Source organism: Pleurodeles waltl, chromosome 5 (assembly GCF_031143425.1).
Source record: "Pleurodeles waltl isolate 20211129_DDA chromosome 5, aPleWal1.hap1.20221129, whole genome shotgun sequence".
In the NCBI taxonomy this organism is placed as follows: domain Eukaryota; kingdom Metazoa; phylum Chordata; class Amphibia; order Caudata; family Salamandridae; genus Pleurodeles; species Pleurodeles waltl.
In genome coordinates, this window is record NC_090444.1 from 780,096,380 (window position 1) to 780,115,517 (window position 19,138).

General features: G+C 43.1%; 1 protein-coding gene across 43 annotated transcripts in view; it reads right to left on the reverse strand.

Moving 5' to 3' along the window:
- The window catches only part of TRDN (triadin), a 1,868,677-nt gene that overhangs the window by 1,321,844 nt on the left and 527,695 nt on the right, over positions 1-19,138 (reverse strand). For all 43 annotated transcript variants that reach the window (XM_069234794.1, XM_069234791.1, XM_069234779.1 and 40 more), the window contains one exon: positions 17,471-17,980. In XM_069234794.1, the coding sequence (XP_069090895.1) occupies positions 17,471-17,980 (510 nt within the window). The remainder of the gene's footprint in view (positions 1-17,470; positions 17,981-19,138) is intronic.

Sequence of the window (19,138 nt, forward strand, 5' to 3'; positions counted from 1 at the left end):
GTTTCCATCTAGTTCAGGACACAGGATTACTTGGCCCTGTTACTCATCTGTCAGACCCAATGTTGCACATGTCCCTATATACAATACTATGGTCACATACGTGCCTCTATATTGCCAACTGTAATACTATGTCTACCTAGGTGACACTTTACCTGTATGACGTACCACATTGTCACAGATGAGATACTTATACATCATACACTGAACTTGCAGAGGCATGTACATGGGTTCAGTCAGTACTTACCCCATTGTGGCTGCTGTGCTGCTTTCAAACGCCCGTCTACCTCAGGGTAGGCCACCACCAAATGTGGGCAATTAGGGGGGTCAAGGTCCGATGGGCACCTCTCCCTCATTGAGAGGACATCCCAAGCTAGGCCTCTTTGGTCTTCCGGGCCCAGAGTCTCATGTCCTCCCACTGCTTCCTACAGTGGGAACTCTGCCGGCTTTGGTCCCCCAGGGTCCACACTTGCTTGGCGATGGCACGCAAAATTCCCTTCTTCTGATGGGTGTTGACCTGCATGGATGACACAGACAAAACAAAAAAGTCATGTCCACATGCACCATACCAATAGTAGTGGACAGAGCACTTCAGTGACACCAAGTAGGCAAACATTCCCATCCTCTCAGCTCATTCTCATTTACAAATTAGTATCTGCATCTTCACTACTGTACTTTTCACGTACACCATCATACACCACACCTATCACACATTTGTTTGCATGGGACTCACCTGCTACTCTGGTGCACCATATAGCTGTTCATACAGGGGTAGAACCTCCTCCACGAGCTCATACAGCTCTACAGGGGTGAAGGCTGGGGTCCTTTCACCTGCAGGGTGTGGCATGATAGCTCCCTTAGGCAGTACACAGCAGCTCAGGTAGTGAAGGTCTTATTGGCAACAGTGTCAGGAGTCAAGTGAGCAACAATGCAGAAGATGGCAGTCATGTCCCCCACGTACATGACCATCACTGCTGTTGGACATCTTCCAAAGGCAGCAATGTCTTCTAATGGCAATTTCTACTGCTGTTGTGACCGCCTAACACCATGACGACTTCCGCTGGTGGACTAGGGTCACTTCCACATGTCCAGTACAGTAGGTCATACAGCTGCCATTTTAAGCACATTTCATGTATGAAAGATGTTAGACTTTTCATCCTTCGTACGGTCTCCCTTAACTTTTTGCCTCTGTTTCCCAGGTTGTTGATGTGTGCTGGACTGTTTTTGCTGTTTTTGTTACTCTGGGAACTTTACCACTGCTATCCAGTGCTAAAGTGCAAGTGCTCCTATATAAAATGTGTATGGAATCGGTTCATCCATGATTGGCATATTTGATTTACTGGTTAGTCCCTAGTACAGTGCACTAGAGGTGCCCAGGGCCTGTAAATCAAATGCTATTAGTGGGCCTGCAGCACTGGCTTTGCCGCCCACATTAGTAGATCTGTAATCATGGCTCAGACCTGCCACTGCAATGTCTGTGTGCGCAGTTTTAAACTGCCAATTCGACTTGGCAAGTGTACCCACTTGCCAGGCCTAAACCTTCCCTTTTCTTACATGTAAGACACTCCTAAGGTAGGCCCTAGGTAGCCCCATGGGCAGGGTGCAGTGTATGTTTAAGGTAGGACATATACTAATGTGCTTTATATGTCCTAACAGTGAAATACTGCTAAATTCGTTTTTCACTGTTGCAAGGCCTATCCCTCTCATATGTTAACATGGGGGCTACTTTTAAATATGATTACAGCGTAAATTCCCTTTGGGAGCGGATAGACATGTGGAGTTTGGGGTCACTGAGCTCACAATTTAAAAATACATCTTTTAGTAAAGTTGCTTTTAAGATTGTGTGTTTGAAAATGCCACTTTGAGAAAGTGAGCATGTTCTTGCTTAACCCATTCTGTGAGTCTGCCTGTTTGTGGATTCCCTACCTGGGTCAGTTTGACAGATGGGCTGATTGCACCTCTCTCTAGACAGTGACACAAAGTGAGCTGGGGTGTAGCCTGCATATCCTGATGAGCCATCTGTGCTAGGTGGGAGGGAAAGAGTGGTCACTCACACCTGAAAGGGCTGTGCCTGCCCTCACACAATGCAGTCTCCAACCCGCTGGTGTGTGTCTGGGGCCTGGCCTGGGCAAGGCAGAATTTCACAAACAAGAGAGACTTTTCTTTGAAGTAAGCTTACTTCAAAGGGAAAAATGGGTATAAGAAGGTTACCCAAAACCACAGACTAGAGATCACTTCTGGAAACCTCTGCCCGGAGAACAGCTGAAGAGCTGAGGAAGAAGAGAGGCCCTGCCTGTGACTGTACTTTGTGGAGCTATCCTGCAGTTGTTGCTTCTGCCTGTGCAAAAGGACAAAGACTGGACTTTGTGTGCATTCCTGCTTGTAAAGAACTCTCCAAGGGCTTGAAACTGAACTTGCCTCCAGTTGTTGAAGTGTCAGGGACAGCAAAGACTTCTCTCTACCAGCACCTGGAGCCTCTGCTGCGACTCCTGCCCTGCCAGGTGGTGTCCTATCCAGTTCCTGGGGTCTTGAAAGGAGAAGCTGGCAGACCAAGTTTGAGAAATCCACACATAGACCGCCGTGCAGGGGAAATTTTAATGCAACCTCTGGAAAAACAACACGCTGCCAGCTTCGCGGCTGAAATCAACGCTCTGCCTGCAGCGTGGCTGGGAGATCGACGCACAGCATCGCTGACGGAGGCTAGTGAGATCGTAACCAACACTGCGTGGTTTTTGGATCACCGTGTGGCAGGATTCCTGATGCAAACATCACTGGGTGTGTAAAAACGATGCAAAGCCTGCCCGGACCCGAGAGTGCTTGTCCAGATCAACGCATTGCTCTTCTGCGGAGAGAAGAAACGACGGACGCAGACCTGACCGAAGGAGAAACTACGCATGGTCTCGCTTGTGAGTGATATCGACGCATCATAGGCTTCCTCCGATGCACACTCACCTGTGCGGGGTTATTTTTGACACGATCCAGGTAAATTTTCAGTGTTAACAGCGTCAGTGTTGTGTTTAAATTAACATGAAGACTCTCTTTACATTTTAATTAATACATTGACTTGTGTATGGTGGATTTTTGTCGTTGTGGTCTTGTTTCGTTTAGATAAATATTTTCAATTTTTTCTAAACCTGTGTTGTGTCATTTTGAAGGGTTTTCATTAAGTTACTGTGTATGTTGGTACAAATACTTTACGCCTACCACTCTGAAGTTAAGCCTGCCTGCTCGTGCCAAGCTACCAAGGGGGTGAGCGGGGATTAGCCGAGGGTGATTATCTTTTACCCTGACCAGAGTGAAGGTCCTTACTTGGACAGAGGGTAACTTGACTGCCAACCAAAGACCCCATTTCTAACAGAAGATTTTTTAAATCTGTGTCATAAACTATACCCCATATTGTGTATATATCTGTAAGTCCTGCCTTCATGTTTAGTTGTCTATTTATACATCTGTGCAGTACATGCTGTGTAACAGGAGGACATGTGGTGATAGCAATGTACATCTACTCTGAGGTTCCTATCTACTTTGAAAATGTAGATACTGTGCAACAATATGTGTAAGGAATGTCAAGTTGGTGGGACTTACAAACATATATAGTAACAGATGAATATGTATATGTAGTTCAATAGTTATTTGAGGGAATGTGCACCAAGGAGGGTGTCATTGGATGCATAGCTATGTGCTGTACTGTAGATTTCAGAGCTTTTAGCCAACCTCAACAGCAGATCTATGTGAGTTGTATATTTAACTTTACATAATGGGTGCATGCTGCATGTCACATACTATGTTTACCTCTTTTCACATGGTTACCCTACCATGAGGAGAGGAACTCAACCACCAGTGTACCGTCCACTAGTAGACCTTCACACCATGGAGGAGAGACATTGTATCTAGACTTATCGTCTGAATCCTCATTCTATCATGGATCTTTGTGATCAGTTGGAGCCAGATCTGATGCCTGCCTTTCTCAATCCCTATAGCATACCTCCCATCGTTCAAGTATTGTCAGTGCTACACTTCCTGGCCAATGAGTCCTTCCAAAATACAGTGGCCCTAACTGCAAGGATGTCTCAGCCATTGTTCAGTGTGGTTTTAAAGGATATACTGTGTGCATTGTTGAAAAACCTGGACAGCTACATCAGGTTTCCCAACGTGTGGATTTAGCCTACGTGAAGGCAGAGTTTTATGCAATAGGACACATTCCGTTCCAGATATGGTTGGAGCCATAGATGGCACCCAGGTTGCCTTGGTTCCACCCAGTGCCAATGAACAGGTGTATCGGAACAGGAAAAACTACCACTCCATAAACATTCAAGTGGTGTGTCTGAGAGACCAGTACATTTCAGAAGTTGGTGCTAAGTATCCAGGATCAGTCTATGATTCCTTCATCATGCAGAATTGCAATGTCCCACTGCTGATGACACAACTCCACACAGAGAAGGCCTGGCTGGTGGGTAAGTTACAACTGAAATGTGTGTTTGCAATGAATGTCTCCTGACATCAAAATATTGAGTGTCCCACATATATGTTTGTGTTGTTCTACCAAAGTGTTCACAGGTGACTCTGGCTATCCAAACCATCCTTGGCTGTTGACACCAGTGAGGTACTCAACCACGGCAGGGTAAGTCCACCACAAGGAGGCCCACGGTGGACAAGGCGTGTCGTTGAGTGGACCTTTGGGTTCCTGAAAGGAAGATTTAGGTGCTTGGACATATCAGAAGGAGCCCGCTTCTACTCACCCAACAAGGTATGTCAAATAATAGTTGCCTTCTGCATGCTCCACAATCTTGCCCTAAGATGACAGATACCATATGAGGGGGAGCCAGCAGAACCTGTAGGTGGAAATGCAGATTTGCCAAGTGATGAAGAGCCAGAGGAAGATGAAGCAGGAGACTCTAGGGCAGATCTCATCAATCAATATTTCAATTGACTAAAAGGTATGTGAAGTTGATGTAATGTTGTGATGTAATTTTGTAACCTGAAGTAGATGGGTAGCATGACACCTCCTTTCTTGCATCATCTGTGGGGTTGTAGATAGCTCCAATGCCTATGAGTGAGTTGTGCATGCAGACTGGAAGTTTGTATTGTGTACAAGACAGAGTCTTCTACAATATCATGTATTGCTATAGCAGATGCAAAGTCACACTTGTGGATACGACTTCCCTGATTTGAGGAGTGTATTCTGCTATGTCCTATCCCTTTCTCTTTAAATCACAGATTTGCCTAGATTTTGTTTGGCTCATCATCCTTGACAAACGACATTGTCAGAAGCAGATGGGTATTGCAGACAGACATGAGAAGTGGACATGACTAGAAACCAGGTACTATTAGTCTTGAATATGTGGAGTGTTACGAACATTGTTAGATTGTCAGGACATTGGGGTGGAAAAGTGTTTTCCCGTCATGTTCACCTGTAGGGTGCAGGAGGTTGTCAAATAGTGTCATTTGTGTCTGGATGTCTGGATATGTGTCAGGCAAATTTGTAAATGTAGGACCATAGCCTCTCCCATCACAATGGTTTCTGTTTAATGTAATCTACCTTCAACCTAGCTGTCAGTGTGTTCCTACTTTGCAGACTAACGTGAATGTCACTGTGGACTGACATAGGTGAATGACAAGCCCACAGGTATATGACCAATGTAAGTGAAAGGTTCCAGGGCTGGGGACATCAGTACTGATCTCTGTCTGTACCATGGGATTGAATACTTGGAAGCTATGGTATGGAATAATGCTTTACCAGGTGATACAAATGACCAACATGTGTGCCTCCTGCCTTGTTGGTAGACTAACATGACCCTAACTTCTGTATGCTGTGGTTTAGCATTATGGGACACCTTGGCAAACATCCTAATGCTCTATGTGTAATTTGCATATCTACCAATGATTGTGTGTAGTTGTAGTTTATAACTTTTTTAGAATCAGTCCTGTTACTATCCTATTGTAATAAGTCTCCTGCTGATGGAGTCCACGTTTGATGTCCATCACAATGGGTATACAATACAGAGGGATATATTCAGACTAGAGTTGGCATGCATAACTATTTTACATGGATGATAAATGACACATATACAGGACTTGTGTTTAAGTGTCATTTATTGCAGATATAAATACAACATATGTAACTATTAATGTAAAAATCACCCAAAATAACCAGTGATGGCTTCAGTCATGGTGGCTGGAATTATGAGGGTAGCTGCTATACCATCACTATTTACACATCCAGTGTCCTTGCACCATAGGAAAATGGAGATTGTTTACAGATCAGTCAACAGGGTGTATCTGTGGAACAGAAGGGGTACAAGTCAGGAGAGGTTTATTTCCTGGCAGTGGGTTTGTTCTTGGCATTTGCTCCTGCTGGATGTCTGGGTGGACATCCACGTTAGTGGGGTGGTCTTCAGCTTTAAAGGCTGGGGAATCTGAGCCATGTCTTTCTCCTGGCAGGGCCTCCATTTCACTAGCAGCCGCAGATGTAGAAGGGCCTAATGTTTCAGTGCTAGTAGAAGGGGCAGATGTTGGGTACAAAACCTACTCAGTGTGGTATTCTTTTCTCTCAGCACCCCTGCAATGGAAGCCAAGTGGGCATTTTGTGTCTGCCACTGCTGCATGACTTCCTGGTAGTTGTCCCTGTGCAGCTTTATGGATTTCCTCCAACATGGTGATAACTTGGCCCATCATCTTTGGAGATGGTTTCCTGATCAGTATTGTCCCTTTGAAACCCCATCCTCTCGCCCACAGCATCCCTCCCACATACCCTACCCCCACATGCCTGGGCCCTTGGCACAGTGTGCCCACTCCCATTAGTAGCAGGTCCATCATTATCAGGGGTGACAAGGTGAGACTTAAGTACCTGCACTGTGGGAAACACAATGGATGAATCAGTCCTTGGGACACAGGTTTGGGGTGAATGTTTGCCTGTGATGTAGCTGTAACAGGGCTAGGAGGAGTTGATGTGGGCAGGGTGAGACTGACAGTTGTTGACGGACCAGGAGTCCCAGATGGGCCAGGTTCATCGTCAGTGTCCAGTCATCCAGGGGTGTTATCCTCACTGGGGCGTTCATCCAGAGGGATAGTGACAGTCCCTGGTATCCTCTCCATGGTGACAAGGGCAAGGTTACCTATGGAAGGAGAAAAACTCAGAGTTCAGGTTAAATTGGGGTATTGTTGCAGCTGTGTGAGATGCAGACAGTGCCTTAACATGATACCCAGCAATAACATTGACAACTGCTGCACAGAATAACTTCGTACAACATACAACTCTGTGACTTGAATTCCATACTCCATGGATAGAGTTGTTAGGCTAGGTTGGTATTGTTTGTACTGCTGATGGCTTCTGAAATTGTCTGGTTATTGACATGGCTGTTCACCTCTGTTACCTAGTGAACTGTCTGCCATGATAGATGGCACAAATAAGAGCTGTAGAGTGGACATTGGTGTCCCTGTAAGAACACAGTATGTGAGTAATCAATGGACATTGACCTGTATCAGGATGTACTGCATGTGCATCCACTCAGCCATCTGAATTTCCAAACCAGGTGAGTCTATCTCTAGCTTGGGATATTCAATCTGTGCCCATTTGAACTGGGCATTCAGCTATAGCTGTATTTTGCTTGGGGTGCTAGTGTGAGTGAGCTATTGCATTGCTGTCATTGGCATGTAATGTTCCACACTAGAACAATCACAATGCTGTAGATAGAAAATTAGTTTAACATGCATGACATAATATTTGGTGCAGTGTCCAGGTTTTGAAAATGTTGGGATATTGCATTTTGGGAGTTGTAGTGCTATAATTAACCAGTACTTTATGTGCCATTTCCAAGGGCTGTGGGGCCAGATGAGTTTAGTGGACATGTGGCATGCCAGAGAGAGGTATTAGGTGATTAAGACAGAGTTGTAGTTTGTGGTGTGTTAAGTGGGGTGGGTTTAGGTGGTGAGGGAGTATGCAGGAATAGACAATTGGGTGACATGAATGTTGTGGTTACTTACCTGACTCCACTCCCCGGGTATTGCTGTCAGGCCTTCAGGATACAAGATGTCCATCACCTTCTCCTCCCAAGATGTGAAAGTAGGGGGAGGAGGTGGGGGCCCACCACCAGTCTTCAGTACCGCAAGTTGGTGCCTGGATGCCAAGAAATGGTCCTTCCCCCGAAGGTTGTTCCACCTCTTCTTGATGTCCTCCCTTGTGTGTAGATAACGTCCTACAGAGTTCACTTTGTGACTATCCTTTTCCACAACTCCATTTTCCTGGCAATAGATGTTGTTGGACCTGTGCTCCGAACATGGGTAGCTCTACCCTGACAATTTTATCCCCAATAACCCTCTACTCCTCATCAGTGAAATGTGGATGTTTCTGTGAGGACATGGTAGTGGTTGTGAAGACGGTGTGGTTGTGTTAAAAGTGTGAGGGTGCAGAGTTAGGTAAATGGTGAGGTGTAGGTGCTGTGATGTTATGTGAGTGGGTGACGGGTGGTGTGGATTGTGTGTGGTACTATTAGGTGTGTTTTGTATGTTGTGCAGGTGTGTGATGTGTGCATAGTAAAGTGTAAATGGGTGCCTGTTCATGCTAATTTAAACTCTGGAATGTTGGTTGTCTGTGGCTGTGTGTGGCGTTTTGATTGCAAAGGATTATGGATTCTGTATGGATGTGTTATGTAGTGCAGTGAGTAGGTGTGTCAGGTGTTGTGGATGTGTATCAGGTGTGGGGTATTCTAACTATCCAATGTGGTGCAGTGTTTTGACTGAAGTGAGTTGAGAAGGCCGCAGTTTGCACTGCCAATAGTTTTCCGCCATGGAAGAACCGCTGTTGTGATTTGTGGATCGTAATCTGATGGAAGGATTTTTGTCGGGCTGGCAGTGATCATGGTGGGACCGCCTCTTTTCTGTCCTCCAGTGTCCTGCCAGTTTCAGAAATGTGTCTGTTTTTTGGCGGATTTCACAGTGTAACTCACTACTGCGGTCCGATTACCGCCAACTTAGCGGTCTTTTAACAGCCGTCACTACGGCCGTCTTCCTATAAGACCACCAAACTTATAATGAGGCCCTTTGCCTGAGGTGACCCTTTCATGAGGGTCCACACTTGAGTTGCTGCTTGTCTTTTTATAAGAGTTCAGGGAAACTTTTCCTCATGTAGTAACTGGGAAGCTCATTTCAAGATGGTACAGGCATCTACTGAAAACACCTTGCAACTGGGCATCTTCTACTTCTACTTGTGTCTCTGCACGTATCTCATGGCAACAATGAAGTGGCGGCTGGTAAACTTGGGAAGTGATGCAGTGAAAGTACATGCCTTAGATCCAAGTTAGCGAACAAAATGAACAAGGCCCATGTCCTTGAAGGGGGTTCTTCTTCCTAGAAACCTTTAAAAAAATTGGGCCTGGAAATATGTTTGAATTGATAAAGCATTCTTTGCACTAACAGTGCATCTCTAGGTTTACTTTTTGAGTTAGCAAGCCAAGCTTTGCACTAGCAGTATATCCTGTGGATGACTTTTCAGATTGTTGAATCTCTCTGTTACAGCAGTGTAGCCCTTGGGTGCCTTTTAGAAACACTTAAGCCCACGCAAATTATACAAGAATATTTCCATAGTAAAAGGATTTTTTAAAATAGTTTCATGCTGCAGTTTTTTTCCTTTAAGTGGACATTATATTTATTAAGTGTAAAAGTCGAGTCTAGACTCAGTAGACCATTGCACTAGCATGACAAATCTGTGAACCCAGTGTTATCCACTCAGCCTTTCATCTTTCCAAGGTTGATTATCTCTGAAGAAGGTAACAAAAAACGTGTTATCTTTCAACAGGCTAAGAGGCCTCCTGGGGGTGACAGTTATGATCTACAAATACTAATGCTACAGCAACTTGTTTTACCAAGAAATAACACCTCGGCATCCTCCCTCCTTTATATTTGTAGTAATGAAGTTGTCGCCTTCTTTAGTGCACAGTTTGCCATTGGTTTAGCATCACTGCCCTTTCCTGTACAAGATTTGGATTAATAATCTAAAAGCCCGTAAATCTGAGGCAGTTAGCTATGTCCATACTAATCTTAAAGGAAGCATATTTTTGTATATCTTATCCAAGCCTGAATTTTGCTTTTTAAATTTTTTATATAGCGTTTAATTTAGGGTTGTTGGCAGAGCGTGTAAACACGAAGGAGTTCATGGCATTGACAAATGAATCTATGTTTGTACCTTCGCTTCCAACTGAATAATGATTTCAGTTTCTTGGTGAGAGGTGAAAAGAGATGGTGCGGCGGTGACAGTAGGAAAAGGTAAGCTATGCAACAGAAGTGAAGTCAAGTTTGCTTGGAAAGAGCAAATATTTTTGGATTTTGTGGGCATCTTTATTTGTAAATATCTTGAATAAACTTGCTGCACTAAAAATAAATGAAACTGTGCTAGAACTGTTTCTTGTCAGTGCAAATTAAACCCCTTTTCAGTTTTCACAATAGTCAGCAGGCATGGAACTTGATGCAAAGCATTTTCCAGCAATCACAAAATTCTGGCAATTGGTGGTGCCAGGATTAGATTCGAGGCCTTCCGGTTCGAAAGTCAGTGTATGTCCTCCAAGTAGTTATTGGTGTATGTTAACAGAAAAAAACATGATTTGAGGGTGAGTGAGACGCGGAAAGGGGTCTACAGCACTTACAGTGAACCTTACGCAGTGGAGTTCAGATGTTTTTATAACATACTCAGGCACAGCCATCAAGTTTCTTGTTATGTTCACTTTTGTTGCTTACCATGAATTTCACGGACATTGCCTGTAGGCATCTGACAGGCTGAGCAGTGTGCACCTATCCAACTGGAAATGGGTCTGTTGAATGCCCGATAGTGCTGGGACTAACCCAGCTTTACCCAGCTGCAACATGTCTTCTGATTGGGTGTTTGGATAACCAGGCTGAAATGCGTCACTGCCGGAGCAGGCATCGTTCTTCAGACATACTGTGCTGATTTGGGCATGCACAGCATGTCTATGGTTTGGAAATGTTTGAAGAAAGCTGAGATTTAGGGGCATATTTATACTCTGTTTGCGCCGAATTAGCGTCAATATTTTTGACGCAAATTCAGCGCAAACCTCACACCATATTTATACTGTGACGCCTGACCCCGCGAACGTCAAAAGTCAGCAGTGTGCGTCATTTTCTGGATTCGGGAAACCACCTTGCATTAATGACATGCAAGGTAGGCATTCCCATCCAAAAAATGACTTTAAGGCCTGTGCACCTTATTTATACTCCCGCATCATTTTGACACACAGGAGGGGGCGGGCCTTAAAAAAAATGGCGCCCAGCCTGATTTGCGCCGCTTTTTAACGCCTTGGTGAGGGCAGGCATTAAGGGACATGTGGGCTCATTTCCATGGTCTCTGACCATGGAAGCAGTCCACAGTTGTCCTTTCCTGCCCCCAGGGACACCCCCTGTCACCCTCGCCCACCACTGGAGGACATCCATGTATGGGGCGACCCATCCCAGGTAAGTACAGAGAAGTAGAGGTAAGTATATTTTTTTATTTTTTTAAAGTGGCACAGGGGGGCCTAACTTGGGCCGCCCTATATGCCACTGTGCCCAATGGCCATGCTGAGGGGACAGAAGTCCCCTCGGCATGGCCATCGGGCAGGGGGGCATGACTCCTGTTGTTCCTAATCCTACTGATTTGGTTGATTTTATGGGAAGCCAATTTATGACTCTTCCCTATTTCATTACCCAAATTCAACAGAATAATTTCCCAACAGCCATGTGGTCGATTATGTTTCCTGTTATATGAGACATCCTCTGGATAAATCAGTTAGGAACAAGTTATGTTCTGAGTACCCTTGTCCGTCCTTTCCCAATAAGGTAGCAGCCACTCCAGTCGTAAACCCTAATATGCATTTGTTTTCTACAAAATTTGGCAAGGACCCCAAAAAGGGTGTGGACAGGGCCTGGTCGAAAAGATAAAGTTCTGGATATGGTTGGTCCTGACTAGAATCATTGACCTAGCAAAGGAGGCTAAGATGGAGGGTTCTCAGTTAGACCCTGATACTTTATCCAACTGGGCTCAGAAGGTAATCTGCATGCTAGACAATGCTAACACAGTAATTTCTCAAGATATAAAAAATTTACCCGAAACTAAGCACCCTTTGCTCCAAAGAGGAAGGTCAACAAGCCAATGACCAGTTATTTGGAGATTCATTCAACAAGGAGCTCAGTAAATATGTCTCTACCTTTGCCTCCATCGACAAAGCTCAGTTTTCTTTAAGGAAAAGCTTTCATCCTGCGTTTTGGCAGGCCAGCAAAGGAAGAGGTGGCTTTGCTGGCTGATACTCCTCTCTGGGAAATTCAAATAAAAGAGGCTCCTTTAATAAGGATAACTAAGAAGACTGCTACCAGAACTACAGAACTCCTTTCTACCCCTGTCGCCAATGAGGCTTCCAGAAACAAAGGAGACCAATATTCAGGTGAGTCCTTTAAATTCTGGCCTTCCTCCCGTATGAGGCCATCTGTCTCTGTGTCTAAATACCTGGTTTTCCCTCACTGTACATCCCTCTGTTCTTCAGACAATTCAAGGTTACTCTACAGACGTTTATCAGGAGCCCGTTCAGCTTCTTCTACCCTGCGCCCTTCACTTCTCACATGAGCAATCTGCTCTGAGTCATGAAGAAGTTAAGTCTCTTTTTACTAACTCAAGCAATAGAGTACACCTCTTTCGATCTGACAAGGTTTCTAAGCACTTTATTCCTAGTACAGAAAAAGAACAAACAGTTTTGCGCTGTCATCAATTTAACCATTTTTATCAATTTTGTGGTTTATCATCACTTCAAAATGGAGATTATAGTTCACCTCAGAGACACCCTCCTCGAAGAGGACTAGCTAGTGAAGGTGGATCTTCAAGATGCTTACCTGACGATTCCTGTTCATAAGCATTACAGGAAGTATTTTCAGTTCCAGTGGGGGGATCCTTTCTTCTGGTTCAAAACTCTCTTCTTTGGCCTATCCTCAACCCCTTTAAGTTTTACCAAGATTTTGAAACCAGTGCCAGCTTTTCTAAGAGCTCAAGGTGTTAAACTTATAGTAGTAGTAGTAGAAATGTATTGTACAGATAATAAAATCCAATATAAATGAACAAGGAAAGAGAGAAAAAAAAAATATATATAGTATATCTATATGATTTTCTGATTATGGCACAAGACAGAAAGTGCCTTCTCTCTCACCTAAATTTATGCCAAAATCTCCACATAGACTTAGGCTTTCTTATCAGTGTTCAAAAGTATTCTCTTCTCCCTACAAAGTGCATAGAATTTCTAGGTTCCTTATATGCTCACCAGACTCTGTCTTACAATTCCCTCCTCAAAAGATGTCCCTCATAAAGAAAGAGATCCGGCAAGTTTTGTCCCTTCCTCATTTTTCGCTCAGATATCTTATAGTGGGTCTTTTAGCATCTTCCATTCAGGCAATTTTCCTTGGCCTTCTTCATTATTGGGAGTTACAAAGATTGAAGATACGCCATCTTCACAAAGGTCTGACTTATTCAGATCTGGTAAATTTAGATCAAGAATCCAAAGACTAACTCCAGTGATAGCTGACTCATTTCAAAGGCTAGAACAGTAGAACAATTTTAATTGTCACCCCAGATCTTGTATTAGAATCTGATGCAAGTCGGACAGTTTGGGGTGCAAGATGTGATCAGTTCTCGACTGGCAGAACATGGTCACCTCAGGAGTTGCCCTTGCACATCAATTGTCTACGGATGCTTGCAGGTTCATTTGCCATCCAGACCGTCACAAAGGAGAGGATAAGATGCACATTTCTGTTAGGAATGGACAACATGTTGGCAGTAAGGTATATAAACCATCTCGGCCGTACAAAATCCAAAGCATTGGCAGATCAAACCAAAAGTCTTTTGGAATTCTGCCTTCACCGAAATCTTTCCATCAAGGGAGGATCTCTTCCAGGCAACTTAAATCTACTTGCGGAATGGTGTTCCAGGCACCTTCAGGATTCCAGCGATTGGCATCTTCTCCCTTCATTATTCAGTCAGATTTCTTCTATATGAGGCACAATGTCAATCAATTTGATTGCCTCCTGTTTCAATTTCCAACGTCCCTCCTTTTTAAGCTGAAGACTTGATCTGGTGGTTCTACCCACGTATGCTTTCCTCCAGTCGTGGCCTCAACATAAACTCCTTTATGCCTTCCCTCCCTTCATGATGATCTCTTGAGTGTTAGCTCACCCTTGCAGACAACTTTCCTACCTGGTGTTTCTTACCCCCTTTTGGCAGGCTCAGCCTTGATACCCAACACCTCTGGAGATATCCTAAGATCATCTGGTATGTATTCGCCATCTTTTCAATCTCCTACTGAATCCTCGGCTATGCTGTCATAATCTAGTTCTAAACAGCTCGCTATCCTTCATTAATTGGAGGATTTCAGGTGTTTCTGGAGAACCCCACGATTTTCGAATAAGAGTCCATAGTAGTAAACAGAACTCTGGCTTGCAGTGTTACACTATCCACAGCATCTCAGGTAGCAGAGGATTGGCATCAAGAACAGACACTATGGGGGTTATTCCAACTTTGGAGGAGGTGGTAATCCGTCCCAAATGTGACGGATTTACCACCAGCCGTATTACGAGGTCCATAGGATATAATGGACTCGTAATACGGCTGGTGGTATATCCGTCACTTTACAGTCACTTTTGGGACGGATTACCACTTCCTCCAAAGTTGGAATAACCCCCTATGTGCCTAATTTAGAACTCGGCAGAGTGGTTACTCTATCACAACAGTGATTGATATCCAATCCGCCAAAATCTAAAAACCATTTTAACACGTCTGCTGAGATCGAAATCAGGCCCTATGTCTTCTTTCTCCAGTTCATAGATATTTCTCTGATCTCAAAAACAGGAACCAATGTGAGTCGTAGATTGTGCTATCCAGCTGCAGAAAGAACCCGTCTGCTACCTTCCACTGCATTTATAAATACCAAAGCTTCCAGTTTCATCATATTTAGTAAATGGCTCAGCTTGAGTAGTGGTATATAACCCTCATATGCAGATCCAAGTCAGTTTGAAATCTACAGATATTTGAAAAAATAGAGGTATTCCCCTATAAGTAGGGACTTCCTCTCACTAAAGTGTGATCACTGTCAATGGGCAGTCATGTTCACATACTCCAATTATGCAGGTAATTAAATATTTTTGAGAAATTGTTTGATGTTATCTGGTGTTTATTCTACGTTAGGATCTCAGGGGCAGGCTTTAAACAAGATAGGCTACACAATAGTACACACAAAACTTTTTTAACACCTATTTTCTATGGATTTCTAAGGGTCACTAGCTACATTGGTATTATACTGGCATAGCTAATTACATCACAATAAATTTCATATTAAACACAAACATGAATATGTAAGGAAAACAACATTGCTACTCAAGTAAACACATAGGGGGTCATTCTAAGTCTGGCGGGCAGCGGAGGCCGCCCGCCAGACTTCCCCCACCAAAATACCACTCCGCGGTCGAAAGACCGCTGAGGGTATTTTGGGATTTGCCCTGGGCTGGCGGGCGACCGCCAAAAGGCCGCCCGCCAGCCCAGGGGAAATCATCCTTCCCACGAGGACGCCGGCTCAGAATTGAGCCGGCGGAGTGGGAAGGTGCGACGGGTGCAGTGGCACCCGTCGCGTATTACAGTGTCTGCATAGCAGACACTGAAATACAAAGTGGGGCCCTCTTACGGGGGCCCACGGCACCCCCCACCGCCATCCTGTTCCTGGCGGGAGACCCGCCAGGAACAGGATGGCGGTAGGGGGTGTCAGAATCCCCATGGCGGCGGAGCGCGCTCCGCCGCCATGGAGGATTCACAAGGGCAGCGGAAAACCGGCGGGAGACCGCCGGTTTTCCGCATCTGACCGCGGCCCCGGCGGTAGTGAACTGCCGGGGTCAGAATCACCCCCATGATGTATAGCACTTGGAGCAAACATCAGCAGATATTTGTGCAGATACGTACCTAAACATTGTACTGTCAGAAAAGACACATCAAAAAATGCCAAAAAGTAACATCAGGGAAATAAGCCTGATCTCTTGTTCATAGCAGAATGGCTAGGTTAGAATTGCCCTCTTCCAAGTGGGGGCATGGAAGACAGGCCAGCCTTACTCAAGCAAAGTTGCATGTGTACCAAGTCAGATCCTCGCATGTGCTAACTCAAGGGTGTACACTCACAACCTTGACTCCATGTGCCAGTGCTTAGCATAGAGGAATGAGTGATATGGGTCTCAGGCTGACTGAGGGTTAAAATGATTGTTCAATTAGCGTCTGAGGCCGCATGGGGATGAAATAAAGATTTTGCCCTCAGGTTATGAAGCGCCTCCTCTGGATCAAAGAGTACTGGTTACAGTGGATCATTCAATGATGTTAACTGGGGACCAGCTACAATGTAAATGCATAAATGAAGCTATAAAAAGAATTAGTGAAAAGGTTAGACCATCTGACCCCATCATGTAAGGAAGATTGTGATACAAAGACAATGTATTTGTTCTATGATGGAGCAGTGAACACTAGGTTGTGCAGCAGTATAATCTATTGAAATCACTGCACATGATAATAATGTAGGTGTCACAAGTCACCTGTAGGATTTTGCATAGAGATTGCAGCTCCCATATGATATAATAGTTTTATAATACAAGGCATTCTGCAATCCCCCTATAAAAGCTAGTATCTAATTTCTTTGTAGTCAGCAACTAGTGATGTACCCAGTCACCGACTATAAAGAAAAGAAGTCAGAACTCGACTATTATAAGTTATTACAGTTGAGCACTGATGTGATGATGCCTGCTGCCAGGGCAAGCAGCTGAGGTTAAAGGCAGGTCAGGCCTCAGAGCATGTTGAAATCAATAAGAACAGAACTTTGTTTTTCTTTCTTCTGCTTTATTTTTAGCTTACAAAGACAAGCAGAGAGACCATGTTTATGTTTGTTTTAACTCCTTTGGTAGAGTAAAGCAGGATCTTTCTGAATGTTTCTACACATTCCAAGGCTACTGCAGCTTTTTTTGTTTTTAAACCAAGTTTATTTGAACTACTTCTAATGTCTGTTTGCAACAAATAACTAACATGTTCTGATGTGTGTATTTTGCACTACATGTTTATTTTTATTCTTCATGTTTGTAAACATGTTCGCTCTTTCATATGAAAGAGATATACAGCAGGTTTTTCACTAATTTGTGTGTAAGGTGATGGTGTGACCATGCATTATATGGGATAAAGTTACACCTGGCGTACATGCTAAGGATATTGTAATTGGAGTTCCATTTGCTTACAAAGAAATGCGTCCTTCGGCCTCATTCTTCAAAATGGTTATGAAACTCCTTGGTGACTTGCAATATCCTTTTCATATACACCAGGAGTTACTGTATCCTTGATAATACTGATATTGTTTCATTGATCATTACAAAGCTTGAATAGTAAGACAATTAATTTTAACTTACAGAAACATATACATAACATATAGCATACCTTTTTGGGGAACACTCTTTTCTATCTTTTCTTTGTTTTCATGTATTTCTTTGTTTTCAGTTTTCTCCTTCCTTATAGTTTTTTCCTTCTTTTCAGTTATTTCTTTCTTTTGTGTTTTCTCTTTCTTTTGTGCGTTTTCTTTTTTGGGTAATGTTTCCTTTTTCTTGAGTGTCTCTTCTTTTTCAAGTTTAGGTTTCCTTTCTTTTACTTCTTTCTTTTCAACTATTTCTTTCTTTTCTGCTTTTTGTTTGATTTCTGGTTTTGCCTTCTTTTCTTGTTTCTCCTTTACTCCTGTGATTACCTTCTTCGTTGGTGTTTCCTTAATATCTGTCTTTTCTTTGATTTCATTTTTTTTCTTTGTTCCTTTTTCTTTCATAGATATTTTTGTTTTGTTCTCCTTTGTTTCTAGTTTCAGTTCCTTTTTAAATTTCTCTTCAGTTTTTTCTCTTGCCTTTGTTTTTTCCTTTGCCTCAGGTTCCTCTTTTTTTTCTGGAATTTCCTTTTGAATTACTGAAATCAGTAGAAATTTAATGTGAACTTTAGGTTAGAAAGCTAGGAACATTGTAGGGTACAGTCTCATGTCATGATGTTAAATTATACACAAGTTCATACCTGTGCTTTCAGATTATCATATAAAATGCACACAACTTACGTATATCTTTTTATGTATTGAGCATGACTTTATATATGGTACTTAAATAGAAATGTATTTCTCATCTTGATGCAAGTCACAGACACGTTATAGCTTGTTTTGTATGATTTTTGAATGAACCAATGTTTATCAGAGTGCCAGATAGCTGGATGTGCCCATTAAAAGGTGAGTATAATCAACAGATTAGTTGAAGAGCTGTATTAAATGTGTATTTCCCACGACTTAAGAACAACATCAAGTTTCACTGATTACTGTACTTTATTTAAGAACTAACTTGAGTATCTGCAGAGTCTAACTCCTATTTAGTTTGCTTCCTTAAACCTCTGAAGCAGAATCCAGGAAGACTGAGTGTAACAATTACATTTACTTTTATTAGAGGAATTAAGTTGAAAGGTTTAGAGAATTTGCAATTTCCTTTTGGTTCTAAGGGTAACAAAAAAAAAAGTCCTATTGACACTTATTGCATATGGACGAATGAATGGAATTAAACTTTGAATGGAGTGTTTTAAACTTCTATTAAACTCCATAAACATAAACGGATGCAGAATCTTTAGGAGAATATTCATTTAAAGAAAGTACAATTTTTTTTGTGTATTTTTGGGGAATTTTGAAAAAAAAAAAAGTTTCATTAACAGCTTCTCAAATTCCCACTACCAACTTGTATAAAGGGCTTAGTTAATATTTTAAGCAAGTGCTTCCTTACAAATCTGCATATTCACAAGACAGGCGAACTGCAGAAACAGACAATCCTGTGAGCTATGGGAAGTGTGTGCGTAGGGAGTGAGGGAGTCACTCTGTTACTTGGCTCTTTGGTTTAATGATTTTGTGACTGTAGGAAAGCCATCCTTTTTGCCCTGATCATCCCCATATTTTGACTGATGCTGGTGGTTACTGACTATGAAACTATCCTGGGCTCTGTCAACAAGACCCAGGGCTAGTGCTCTATCAGCTAAAAGGTATATGTTAATTGACATATTTCTAATTGGCAAAGACCACCTACCTGTGGGACCCTAATT